The 14218-nt window shown below is 32.5% G+C and overlaps 1 protein-coding gene across 2 annotated transcripts; it reads left to right on the top strand.

Moving 5' to 3' along the window:
• Positions 1-12101: 12101 nt before the first annotated feature.
• Positions 12102-13718, top strand: LOC126588422 (transcription factor MYB59-like). 2 transcript variants are annotated; one of them, XM_050253506.1, is made up of 3 exons: positions 12102-12373; positions 12482-12611; positions 12874-13718. In XM_050253506.1, the coding sequence occupies exons 1-3, from the start codon at positions 12247-12249 to the stop codon at positions 13394-13396; spliced, it is 780 nt and encodes a 259-aa protein (XP_050109463.1). In that variant the 5' UTR covers positions 12102-12246; the 3' UTR covers positions 13397-13718. The 2 variants fall into 2 exon arrangements, with proteins under 2 accessions (XP_050109463.1, XP_050109464.1); XM_050253507.1 differs by having other exon boundaries at positions 12212-12402.
• Positions 13719-14218: the final 500 nt, after the last annotated feature.

The raw sequence follows: 14218 nt of genomic DNA on the forward strand, positions 1-14218 counted from the left end.
AGTAATCTTAAATTTATTCATCTAAACATAATGTTATGCTGGACTCTTTTCTCTGTTGTATCGAAGATCAAAATTAAATATAAACACAAAATTCTAATGCAGGATGGAGCTTCACTGGTCCAAGCAATGGTATCCGAGAAGGCAAAGGTCTTCCACCAGCAGTTTTTCAGGGTCATTGCAGATGTTCTATATCAATGGATGTATGCAAGCGAGTCGAATCCAGAGGGAGAGCCAGGCGAGTAGAAGAGACAGAGAGAGAGAGAGTGTGTATTCATATTCTCATGGAAACAGCTCTGTTATTTTGTACCAACCTAATGCCGGTGACGCCAGATTCATCTAAAACTAAAAGATGCTTTACCTTCTAAAATTTTAAATTCTAATCGCAGAAAAAAAAAAGGAAAGAGACCAATCATGTAGCTGCCGCACGCACGTCCTCCATAGTATCTGGAGATTTGGCACCCACGTAATGTTAACTCTGCAGTGCTTCATGAGGTGTGGTAGGTGCTAAGAATGCATGATCTAAAATATTTTCTAAATTAATCACAGGCACCAACTCATGACATGTGTACCTATCAAAAGTAGAGAGGTAAAGAATCATATAACTTATAGGGCAGAAATCAGTGGTGGAGTTGACATGAGATCATTGCTTGCCTTTGATCCCAACAATTTCAAGAATTCCATGTATATTTGTTGTATATTGTATTTGACCCTCTAAACGGCAAAGACAAATGAAATTACAACCTCCTTCTTCTATTTTCTTCTATAATATGTGTCTCCCTTCTCTCTTTTCTTGGTGCAACTCTATTGTACGCACCATGTGTTCAATAAAATACCTTACTTGACAAACCTTGGCAGTCTTCAACAACACTCCACAATATCCTGCTTCTACTCTCGACAAGCCTCTACAAATAATAGTAGTTGTCAACATATGTTGACATAAGCATTCGACATATGTTGGCAGAATTGGCAGGTGCCTACTAGATGCTCAACGAAATGGCATAATGTGAAGCTTTTTTTTGTTGATATTACAAACCCATTATTTAAAAATCATGACACCGCCAATGGAAAGAATGATAAATAGATCAACTACTTCTTTTAGTACTAATCCGATTTTTGATTTTGATGGTATTCGATTACAAACTATAAAAAGTGGATAGTTATCCGTTTGTATTCCTTGTGTTAGTAAATATGGGAACATTTCCATTCATCATATTCAGTTAATGTTGAGAGAAGTTAAGAATTGAAATAATTCTCTTTCCTCTAATATCATCATATCCATTCATGCATGCTAAGTAAATAGGTCATCACACTTTGCTTTACCAATATATAGTGTTGGAATTACACAGTTTCCTGCTAATTTATCAAACCAATCACAACTTGCCATAAAAATAAATAATAAATAAATAAATAAATAAAACCAATATTCATCTTCCCAAAATAATTCGAATTCCACTTGTTTTTCAATTTGTTGTTCTGAGACAGGGTTTTTGGGTGGTCACTTCCTGTTGTTGGTAATGAAGAATTTCTTGTTGGCTTTGTATGGTTAGGAAAATTACTTGAGAGCAATGAGAGGTGAAGAAAATACAAGAACATCGCATGTATATTTTCTTATATGTTATTTATTCACGTTCTCAGTTTGAATAGTATTTATGTAAATTTACCCCATTTTTCAAAGTTTATATTAGGCGACGATTGTCAAGGAACTTCCAAACTTTAGATATTGAGATGTTTTTCAGTGTTTCTAGAACACGGTCTAGTACATCTAGTGTCATAATATAAGTGATTGGATACTTAAAAAAAAAAAAATTCTAACCATTTATATTATAAGACTCAGTATACCGAAACCTATTTCATACACAAAAAAATTTCTCATAGATATTAGAGCAAAACCACCTTATAAAACCAAGTGTAGTGAAAGAGGCTCCTAGGAATGTGAATACCACTAATCAGGAAGGAGTACTCTCTCTTTAATTAACAAATAGGGTTATTGGCAAACCCTAGATCCTCCTTTCTCCTTTCTCCTTTTTCCACATCGTGAATATCATGACAAACTTTAAGTATATACATATTGTCATATAGTGATGATTGATATCATGCCAAGATGTTGACTTGGTTGCTCTATCGAGACGTATGTATCAACTGTGGAGATAACCCATGAGGTCACACAACTTACAAACTTTTATATCTCGTCCCCTAAAAAATTAAACTTTGTATAACATTTGAGGTGAAGTGTGCGCCTGGACAGCATTGCACTTGTGAGCATGTAGCTATATATACCACTATGCAGAAGACAAGCTAAATTAGTGATGCTTATCAACTTATCTGATATCAAATTCTTAAAGGTGTCTCCATTTTATGGGATAGACTTTTTTCATTTTCTTGCCTAACTTATTCATGAGGAAGTGGTAGTGGTAGACATAAATTATCATGAATGAAGGGCTTTGCTTCTTCTTAGAGACATATAGAAAGATACCAAATTCAATTCGTTGTTCTATAGCTATATAGCTTGAAAATCATTACATCATGAAATGGTTTTATCTATTTTTAAATCAAAAGAAATGACCAATCATAAACAAGATTGGTTATATATAACCTATGGATCTATTGAGACAACAAATGCTGATGATTCCACAATCCCACTACTAGAATCTAATGGACCCAAATTCTGCAACCACTTAATTATTTATGATTCCTTAAAATCTACTTGACATTTTTATTATATATATAGAATTAGGATCCGAAGTTTTTCTGAAGGGATATTTTGGATGCGGTCCCTAATCCTTAACATTTTTTGATTAAAACCTTAATAGTATTCAAAGTGTGATCAAGGTCCCTTGACTTTATACACCTCATTATATTACTATTAATATTTATATTTTTATAGTTTTGACATTAATTGTTTAATATTTTATGAGATTTATAATCCTATAAATTTAAAATCCCTTATTATAATACTATTATAAACGGTTACAATAAAAAAATTCAAACATTTTGATTGAATAAATGGATAAAAACTATGTAAAAATAAGAAATAAGAAATGGTAAAAGAATTTATCCATAGTGTTAAAAAAATTGGTACATTTCACATATAACAAAGTGGTACATTAATAAAGAAGAATGGGTACATTAAAAATAAATTAGGGTACATATAAAAGATTAAAAATTATGAATACAAAATGAATTTTTAAAAATATAGGCGCTAAAAGAAATTAATACATGGTACAAAATAAAACTAAAAAAGAAAATACTAATTTAAAAAAAAAATGTTACAAATTAAAAGTGGGTACAAACTAAAAATATAAATATATGATACAAAGTTTAGGCATAAAACATAAATATACCATATGTAATTTTTCTATCATTGATTAAATATACAATATCGCTTGACGGTATACACATGGGTACAAACACAAATAAAACTTTAAAAAATATGGGCACAAAAAGAAACTAATATATGGGTACAAATTAAAAATGAAAAGAAAATTGGTACAAATTAAAAAATATTTGCAAATTAAAAATAGGTACAAACTAAAAATAAAAATATATGATAAAAAATTTAGCCATAAATATAAATATACTAATTGTAACATTTTTAACATTAAAGGAATATATTTAAAAATAAAAATATTTTATTATTCAAATAATTAATGATGTTATTAATACCCAAGGACCTTTATCAAAAATTGAAAATGAATAGGATTTTAATCAATGGAGTAACAAAAAGAATGATGTGAACCTAATTTTCCCTTTTCTGAAACCTACCAACGTCGAGTACTAAGCCCTTGTTCGGTAGCCGAAAAAAAAAAAACCTCATCTCTAAAGCCGATCCACTCAAATTCTACTTAATTATTTTAGTGATCCAACTTTTTATGTCTTATCTCAAATATCATGTCTATAAAAAATCACCTAAAATCTAAAATCATATGACCATTGGGTTAAATTTAGTGTTTCTTTGTAGAAAAGTTTTGCCTATTTTTTTCTCACTACAAATAATTGTCTTAATGATTTTGAATTTGTCCAATTTTTTACAAGGATGATTAATGAATGATGTACTAAAATATAGACTATTTAGATCATTGAAATACATTACGAATTGAGCCTTACAAATGAGTGTAAAAATGTGTGTAAAAAACGTGTATCCCTGGATCTCTATTTTTTAGTACATCGATATTTTTACACCAAGGGGAGGGGGAGTTCTACTAAGCCACACAATGGGCAACCTAATTTGGTATCAAATTTGTTATCTATGAGATTCGAACTTAAGACCTCTCATTTCCAAGTGAAGAGAAATAGCACAAGACCATAGTATTGAGTGACGTGTATTCCCGGATCTTAACTCATATATATCTATACATAGTCCACTCTTTAAAGTGAGGGATCCTCTTTATGGGGATCCAAATGTTCAATCAATCGTATTCGTTCATCGTAAATCGTGCGATTTTAAATTATTTTAAATTAGTTTATTTAAAATTGAATATAAATAATACTTAACGAAAACTGAATGCATGATGTATAATAAACAGACACGATTTATTGATCTTTGGATCCTCACAAAAAAAATCTGGAAAGAATCATCGTCCCTATTTTTTTACAACAAATGGAGATCACACACGGAGCCGTCAAATCATTTTTAATGAAATCAATGCGGCTGAGATTAAACTTCCCTCATCATCTTATCTGAAGCGGTAGAATGGAAAAGGCCAAAGCTCCCAATCGCCATTTCAAAAATAATGAAGGATGGTACAGGAACAAGGTTTTGATCATCTTGATTATGATATCTTGGAGAAAGAATATACAGGTGCTTGGAAATTGAAGGATATGTGTTGAATGATTTTGATTTTTTTTTTGAAGTTCTAATCGTAAATGAATACTCGGTTATGATGAATTGCAAGTTTCAAATTTACGAAAATTAATGAAAATGGCTTGAAAACTTTGAGTTTTAACGATAAAGACAAAATAGAGGGTAAAGCGAATAGTACCAGGATTGACTTTTTAGTGTAAAAATGTAGTTTTTTTGTTAAAGTGAACAGTATCGAGAAATTTTCGTTAAAGTGCCCTTGAATTTTTTGGTTTTTTTTCACTTTTCATTCAGGTTTGATTCCAATATGGATTTGACTTTTTGGATTTTTTTTAAAGTTCCATCTCATAGATCATCTTTGTAAAATATTAGTCATTTTAGAGATAGTTAAGGCATCTAATTGAGTTCAAAGAAATTGATGAACACTATATTGTTAAGAACATTCAAATTCATTGTGACAATTAAATAGGCAATTGGTTTTAGACAAAATTGAATTGAATTTTTGCAAAACTTTATATGAATCAAGACTTACAAAATAGACTGTTTGGATCGTTTAAGTTCGATGTGAATTGTATTCCACAATAATTCTGCATTTTTTTCAAAAGTGAAAATACATACATACATACATACATACATACATATATATATATATATATATATATATATGTAATGTAGTAAAAGACGATAACAGAAAAAGCAGGACCAAGCAAACTGGAAGTGATCAACATGGTTTGATCTTGTATTTTCTTAATCATTCTACTCTTGAGTCCTTGATTGCACCAACTCCTCCCCTTTTGACTGATCTCCAGTAGAAAAGAAAGGTATTAAAAGGATTTGCCCTTTAGAAAGATATACATGTATCTTAAATAGTTCATAGGTTCATATATTTATATGTATTTTGGGTAATAAAGAGGCTAATTGTCATTCCTACATGATAATTTACTTCCTACAAGTAGTAATCACAATCATATGGAAAGTTGCCACCATCCTCAGCTATGGGACCCTTGTTCCATTACGAATATCATTCCCTCCCCATCACTACATCTGCATACAAATAACAAAATTGAATCAAATTTCAGTCCTAATTAGGTTAATCCGTACCATTTGATTACATATATAAAAGCAAAACTAAAGATATTATTATGATATTGCATTCTTTATATTATCATGCCAGTTATTATAATCTAAAAAAATAGAGACAGAGCGTAATATTAACGATATGTATTATTTTATCACGTCTCAATTTGTTGGCCAAACATCAGAGCACTTGTATCTGACTCAAAGTCTAACCTAATCAATAATGTGGTGTTAACTGCCTTCTAATTACATTTGGTAAAATTGAGATGAAAATGTGAACCATGCGGACAATCAAACAACTAAACAATTATTTATAGCTAGTTTTTAACATAAATAACCTTTAAAAGAGTATCTAGAACTTAAACAGTTCCGATCATTAAACAGTTTGGTAAAAAAAAAACTTTAAAATAGGTTTTTTTTCAAAGAAATTTAAGAGCGTTGCATTAATTGGTGAGACAGAAAGTGAAGAGAAGAGTAGAATTAAGTGGGATGGCCACAAAGGCATGATGTATTGATCTTGCTGGTTACTTGTTCCTATTCCACTCCACTACACTTAAAATAAGGAATTTATGTGCTATTTTCTTCTATGCTGAAATCACCAATCCACCACCACCACAAATTATAAATTTCGTTAATTATGCTAATCGAAGACATGATGCCATCTCCCACTTAACACATCTCTCTTTGAGACACTTGTCATGCATGTGGCCATAATTTCTCATACTGAAATCTGGTTTGCTGTGTGTGTTGGAGAAGTAAAAATCATCTGCGGTCCTGGTATGAAGTTTCTTCTTCGAGCAAATGCACAAAGCATAAGGGGAAAAAAGGAAGAAGACGACGAATTAAATAATGCAGATATTCAACACAAACACTCATGAGCTCTGATCTCTAGTAAAGTGCTAGATCCTAAATTCAAATCTTGATCATTATACTAGAATCCACCATACACGATATGTATGTACTGAAGGAAGAAGAGTCAAAGAGTTTCCAGGAAACTAGCTAGGCAAATGCATTTTGATGCGCCACATCAGTAAAAATTCACTTCATGAACTAGATAAATATTGCCTATGCAAAATACTCTAATGATAAATCTCTATTTGGCCTTGCTGAAATAAGAAAATTGAACACTTAAATTTATCTTATATGACGATATATATATTTCCACTAAAAAGTGAAAAGAAATATAATTACACAAATGAAAACACAATCAAATCATGTTTTCCAGATATTTGTCTAACAAATTGACTCATCCCTTATAGTGACAAGTTTTTGATGAGGCAAATATTGAAGGCAAAGTGCCACATAGGCCACTCAGAGTACTCATTTGCATCAAAATGTTTCCTCATCCTTTGGAGATGCCTATGCATGGATGAGAAAGTGAGTAATCCCTAGAGTTAGGCTAAGCGGTGAGGATGAGCACGAACGAAATAAGTTAGGGAAAAAAGTTTCAAGTTGTAATTTAAACCTAGGCTAGGGAACGGGTTCAATTCCCTCTATTATAACAAAAAAGAAATTTAATGTTTACTTACTTTACTACTCTTAATTTAAAAATATTTTAATAATTATAATAAGTATGATTAACATCTTATTTGATTGACAAAGAGAAATGTTTTAAATAATTACTAGCAATTCTGGAGAAATAAGCTTATCTGATTAACAAGAGATTTGTGGTAAGACAAGAGTATAGTGGGAGAAAAACGTAAATTTAATTGTTAACTATGTGTTGCCTCTTAGTACTACGGTTTAGTGATATTCTTTTTCGTTTGCAAGTGAGAGGTCTTAGGTTCGATTCTCGTTAAAGGCGAATTTGAACCATATCATTGCTAGCCCATCGTGAGGCTTAACTTACTCCTCCACCCCTTAGACCATTTCCAACCCTTGACCTAAAACCTAAACTTTTTAGCCCAGAAAATTTAGGTTTTAACCCAGAAACAACTTTTTTGCTCAAATCCTTCTGACATAAAATTTTAGCCCCATATTATTAAAGAATGAATTTAAGCTATTTTTTTTTCTTAAAGTAACATTTTTAAAAGAAAAAAATTATGTAGACTATCCTAATTTAATTTTTATGAACATTTTAACCTAAACATATTTAGATTCTGACAAATACTGAAAAATCACAAACCGACACCATGAAACTTGTTAAACACTATGAAAAATATGAAACACATAAAATATTTTTTTTAATTACTTTAGCCATTAGATTTAAATTTGGACCGTAATTTTTTTTTTTTTTGCCATTGAATTTCATCAAATTAGATCTTAACCGTTCAATTCAATGAATTTATAAATATAAAACTAAATAAAATATACATATATGGTGGGCCAACCTTACTAATCATGGGCTAAATTTGACTTTGTTTTAGGTTTTAGGTCCAATTTTAAGCTTGGGTTGGGGTGGATTTTGGAAGGGGGGAATAGAAGGGGAAAAATAGGTTATAAGCCAGGGTTGGAGATGGTTTTAGTGTTGTATCTAAAGAAGTTGCGGTTCTATTTCAAAATTATTTGCCAATGGTGGGAATGAATGAGGATCCTTTTCGGATCCTCTTTTTTAGGATCCTGGGGATCATTTAATCGTGTTCGTCCATCGTAAATCGTGTGGTCAGTTTTCGTCATATACTATTTGTATTCAATTTTAAATAAAAAGTTTAAAATAATCTTTGACTGCACGATTTACAATGAACGGACACGATTAAAGGATCTCCAGGATCCTTACAAAGAAGATCCGGAGAGATCCTCATTCAGTGGGAATGACCCAACTTATTAAAGTTGCAATGTTTCTTAACTATCTGATGTGAGAATAATTTACATTCTTACACGCCTTTACAAATGCAGAAATTTCAAATCTAAGACGTGGATAGTTCAACTAGGTGATGCAGAATACCTATGGCTATTACTCTTCGCTAATGGCCCATCTTGATTTGATATTATGAAGAAAGTTTCATATTCCCAAACTAATTGAAAATGGGAGGAATGACCTAAATTCTTGGAGAATCTCCAACCAAGATGTCAAAATGCCACAGTGGACAAAGAAAACTATTTTTTACAGCAAAAATGGCTCCAAAAGATGAGCCAAATGCTGACATAGGTTGAAGGAAGAAAGTCTAGTGTAAAAAATGGCAGCAACCAAGTCTGACGCCAATCTCTTCTGTAAACTGACTAATGATGAGATCCACCATAAATATAGCTTCTTTTGTGGCTATATAACCTTGAGTTTACGATCTTCAGATGATCTCCAATTCTAGGATTAAAACCTAAAATTTAGGTTTTAAACCAATCCAATCGTTCTTTAATGGTTGAACTTAAAATAAGTTTTGGGCTAAAACTTAAAATTTGGGCAACTTTAATCCTGAATTTAGGCTAGAGTTAAAAAGCTAGCCCACCAAAATTTAGGTTTTAAACTATCACAGTCCTTCTCCATTGGTTGGACCTAAAATAAGTTTTGGGTTAAAACCTAAAATTTGGGCAAATTTAACCCATAATTTAGATAAGGGTTAAAAGGCTGGCCCACCTTATGCGCATGGACGTGCCCAGAAAAGTAGAGGCCGCAGCAAGGCGACGCACCCAACGCACGAGGCGCATGAGGGTTGGAAGGAGGGCGACCCTCTGACGAGAATGTCAGCCACCCAAAAATTTATAAATACATATTTCATGGGGTCGATTTAGTGAATTTTCAGCTTTTATTGGAATCTAAATATTTTTAGGTTAAAATATTCTTAAAAATAAATTATGATAATCTACATAAATTTTGTTTAAAAAAAAAGTTACCGAAAAATGTAGCCTAACTTTTGTTTAATAATTTGGGGCTAAAATTTTAACCCAGAACCATTAAAGCGGAAAAACTATTTATGGATTAAGACCTAAATTTTCTGCGTTATAAATTTAGGTTTTAACCTCAACTATTAGTCTCAATAACCAAGTCATAAATATTACAAAAATAATAAAATAAAATAAAGTATTAACATATTGGGTGTAGTGGGAAGCTTTCATAGTATCAAATTGTCACATAAGCCATCAAATACAAATTTTGATGAATTTAACATCTCCATTAAAGACGCTTATAAGCTCTTTTCTTCACATATGCATTAGGTTTTCCATTTAATATAAGTGTGATTAGGAACATAACAGAAACTTTCCAAAACGGATGTAAAGGAGCCTTCAATTAGATAATACCCGTTGTTTGACATATGCTATGCATGTTAAATTTCGAATATACTCAACAATTCTCTTTCTACACTTAAAATGAAAAAGAACAAAAAAATTAAGAAATAACATTTCAGCACTAGAAACTCCAGCCACCACCCTCAATTTCTAATTCTTCTCAACCCCCATTGCTACCTACAATGAAAACCCCAAAAATATTAGCCATCATACCCCTCTCCTGACTTTTCCCATGCCATATAACAACTCCCTCTTCCACGCAATCCCTCTAACATGTCCGAATTCTGTTGAAACTGTAGACCAATCGAATTTAACCGTGTTAGACCATTGAGTGTACGATACATGTGTAGAATCACACTTTTAAAATTATCATAAATTTTTTCAAAGAAAAAAAATATTGACATAAATTACTCTTGGGTCTTTTTGATGGTGGGTTGTTAGAGGATAAGGTTCTTCGAATTTCCAAATTGTTGTGGGTGGTAGGGGAGGAGCCAATGGAGAGTTGGAGAGAGGTAGAAATGAGGGTGGTTGAAGTTTGGAGAGATAGGGTGGCCATAGTTGCCTATTGCTGATTTTTTTTTTTGGGCTATCGTTGAGTGTAGAAAGAGAATTATTGGGCACATTTGGAATTTCAAAATAAAAATAATAATAAATTGAGTGTAGAAAAAGAATAAATAGGTCCAAATAAAATTTCTCATCTACTAAAATTTTGTTTTCAGTGTTGGATGGGCTATAGCCTAACCAAACTGGCCCTAAATTCATTCTGCACAACTCAATTTTTACGTATTAACTTATCTTTATTTTTGAGTCCAAAGTATTTGAGTGTTTATAATTTTTCAGAATTAATGTTTTTAATTTCCTTCTACATAAATGAATTATGTTAAAAGCCCTTTTGCTTATAGTATAAGTTAAGCAAAAGCATACGCTCATAAAATCAAGAGAAAAAGCACCAATTTCCTTTCTTTGAGAACCTTGCTCAGGAAAGTTAATCAGCAGGCACCAAAGACCCGGTGCTCCGTTTAAGAGGCGACCGGCTTTATCTTTCAACTCTCGATCCACTTGTTAAAAGTGATCAAATAAAGCTAACAAATACCCCATGCACGAAACCCTAATCTAATACTGGTGGAAGCAACACACAACCGACATTGCATTGGGAAATCCACTTAAGCAGGAAGAAAATGAATCTACCGATGTATTTTAAATACATATTCCTCAGAGTATATAATATCTACCAAAGAAAATGAATCTACCATACCATATACCTTCTCAGTTGAATTGAAAAAAGGAAAGTCTTAAAAGGAGGGCACACGTAGGGGGCACCACTAAAGCCTAAAGTACCATTTCTTCCTATTCCATTGCTTTTCAAGCTTTGTCCTCATCTGCTTTATCTTTTCACTTGGCTTCTACACCTCATATGGGCTCTATTATTGTCAAGGGTCATTAACTAACATCGATATTTCTTCAAATTGGATGAAGAAGCTCACTAGTGATCTCTATCAATTTATTCCCTTTTATCCAACCATATACCAAGACAAAGCTAATCTTCTTTACGGAAACATTCCTATCTAGGTCGTAACATAGAGTACTGTTCTTTTTTTATAGACTCATCGTCAAATAAATACTTATATTATTTGTGAATATAATTTACACATTTGATCAAACTATCAATTTCACTGAATACTTCAAATTTACACAGTTTGAGAAGATAACATTTCTCTCACAACAATTAATTGATTATAGTGACTAAATAATCTCAAAACATGGATCAAATTGGTATTAAATTTGATTAATGATCAAGTGCTTGTGTACTATCTTCACTCATATGATTGGGTAGTTAGAGGCCTCTGATATGAATCCATCTTATGAAAGTTGCACCAACAGATCAATCTCTTACTTCGATTATTGCATTCATAGTGGCTGACATCAGATTGATAAAGTGCCTTATCACAAAAACCATGCGTGGAACACATGGACGGTGAAGATGCAAAATCAGCAATATTATAGTCCAATTACAATAATCATAGAGTACTTCAAAATGGAAAATGGGTAGTATATATACCAGTACCGGACAGCAAAGTTTCCATGTACTAAAAAGAAGAAAGCAGCAGCAGCAGAAGAAGGAATCAGAGAGACAAACAAGGCCCAAGGGAATTGAAAAGATAAGGAAAAAAGGAAAGTAAAAGGCTCATCAAAAGAGAAAATTATCAGTAATGAAAATGGTGCAAGATCAAGAACAGATCAGAAAGGGGCCATGGACTGAGCAAGAGGACTTCCAGTTGGTGTGCTTTGTGGGCCTGTTTGGAGACAGGCGATGGGATTTCATAGCCAAAGTTTCAGGTTTGAAGGTGGAGGGAGACAAATAATAGGTATGGTAATCTGGAGATGGTCAGCTTTTGCAAGGAGCTACCATTTAACCAACATATATGGTGGTTTTGTTACTTGTAGGTTTGAACAGAACAGGTAAGAGTTGCAGGTTAAGATGGGTTAACTACTTGCACCCTGACCTCAAAAGAGGAAAGATGACTCCTCAAGAAGAGCGCCTAGTTCTTGAGCTTCACTCCAAATGGGGAAATAGGTTTGACCTAAAAAAAGCATCTCAATTGTTAATTCATGTTTTAAGTCATTTGTTTTGTATTATCTAACATTTGAATGGTAAGACTTTAATATGATATGTTGGTAGACTGTAAATTAGACCAATAAAATCATTTTTAATATATAAGATTTTGATTTATAGTCTGATAACATAAAAAAAAAAATCGGAATATTTGTCAGACATCCTAAATTTCAATTATTTTGAATTTTATTTTACTTGATATGGAATGAAAAATTTCTTGCAGATGGTCCAGAATTGCTAGAAAATTACCTGGGAGGACAGACAATGAGATCAAGAACTACTGGAGGACTCATATGAGGAAGAAGGCACAAGAGAAAAAGAGGGCCATGTCTCCCTCATCATCTTCTTCCAATTGTTCCTCCTCATCAAACATCACCACAACTGAAGGAGGAGAAAGCTTTTATGACACCGGGGGAAAGAAACCCAAGGCTTCATCAGGAGGAAAGAAAACTGGAGGAGGAGACGAAGTGAAAGAAGACGAGAAAAGGGAGCAAAGGGAGTACTCACTCGATGATATATGGAAGGACATCAATCTGCCAGAAGTGAGCAGTATTGTACCAGTTTATGATGGCAACCTTTCTTCTTGTCCTCTAATGGCTTCTCCGACGCCATGGGAATACTGTTCCGACTCGCTTTGGAAAATGGATTTAGAAGAAGAGAGTAAGAATATGTTTCTTCCTACACCAAGTGGTGATCACCAATTTCTGTCATGCTATGAATATGGAAAAGCATCTCTAACTGGCTAACGATGATTACGATCTTCTTTTCTAAGATTGGTTCATATATGTGAAATAGTGTTAAATTAAGGAAAGCTTCTAACCTGTATAATAACATGGGTCTGATCTGCTGCACCAGCCAGCCATCAGCTGCAGATCACTTTGTTTATGCATTGCTGTAGTTCCTATGCTCTCTTTGTCTTGTGTGTTTTTTCAATTTCCAGTGAGGATTGAGGAAAGAGAGAACTTCAAAGCTTGCTATCATGTTGGTATGGCATGTTCGTGAAAGTATAGTGTATATGTTTTTAAGGTTTAATTTTGAATCAAATTGGTGTGGTCTACCACCTTTAAATGTTTCTTTCTTGATTTAGCCCTTATTTATATGTTATTATCGAAACTATATGTAAGTTCTTCCGGAAATAAGGAACGGAAAGTATGCAGACATAAAATTTGTCGTTGAAATTGTTCTGACGAAGAAGTTCTAAATACCAAAGTTTTTAGCAATTTCACTCCAATCAAGTGTTTGGTAAATTGGAAATGATACTAGATTATCAGGGCAACAGAAACCATAAAAAAACAAGTTTGTGCACTTAATTAATATCCAAATACTTATATTTACACTCAAATTAAAATAATTGAACCATACATTTATAAAGAATTTTGAATTATGAGCATAAGAACCTTCAGGAAACGAACAAGGTTCTTCTATTCTAGCTTTCCCAGATACCGTTTTGCTTTTACTTTTCCTTGAAAATAAAAAGCTACAACTTTTTCTGCAACAAGAAAAGTAGATAAATTCTGGGTATTATGAATGAATTATTTACTAATTAACTGGTTGAAAACTAAGGATTA

The sequence above is a fragment of the Malus sylvestris genome, chromosome 11, assembly GCF_916048215.2.
Source record: "Malus sylvestris chromosome 11, drMalSylv7.2, whole genome shotgun sequence".
In the NCBI taxonomy this organism is placed as follows: Eukaryota; Viridiplantae; Streptophyta; class Magnoliopsida; order Rosales; family Rosaceae; genus Malus; species Malus sylvestris.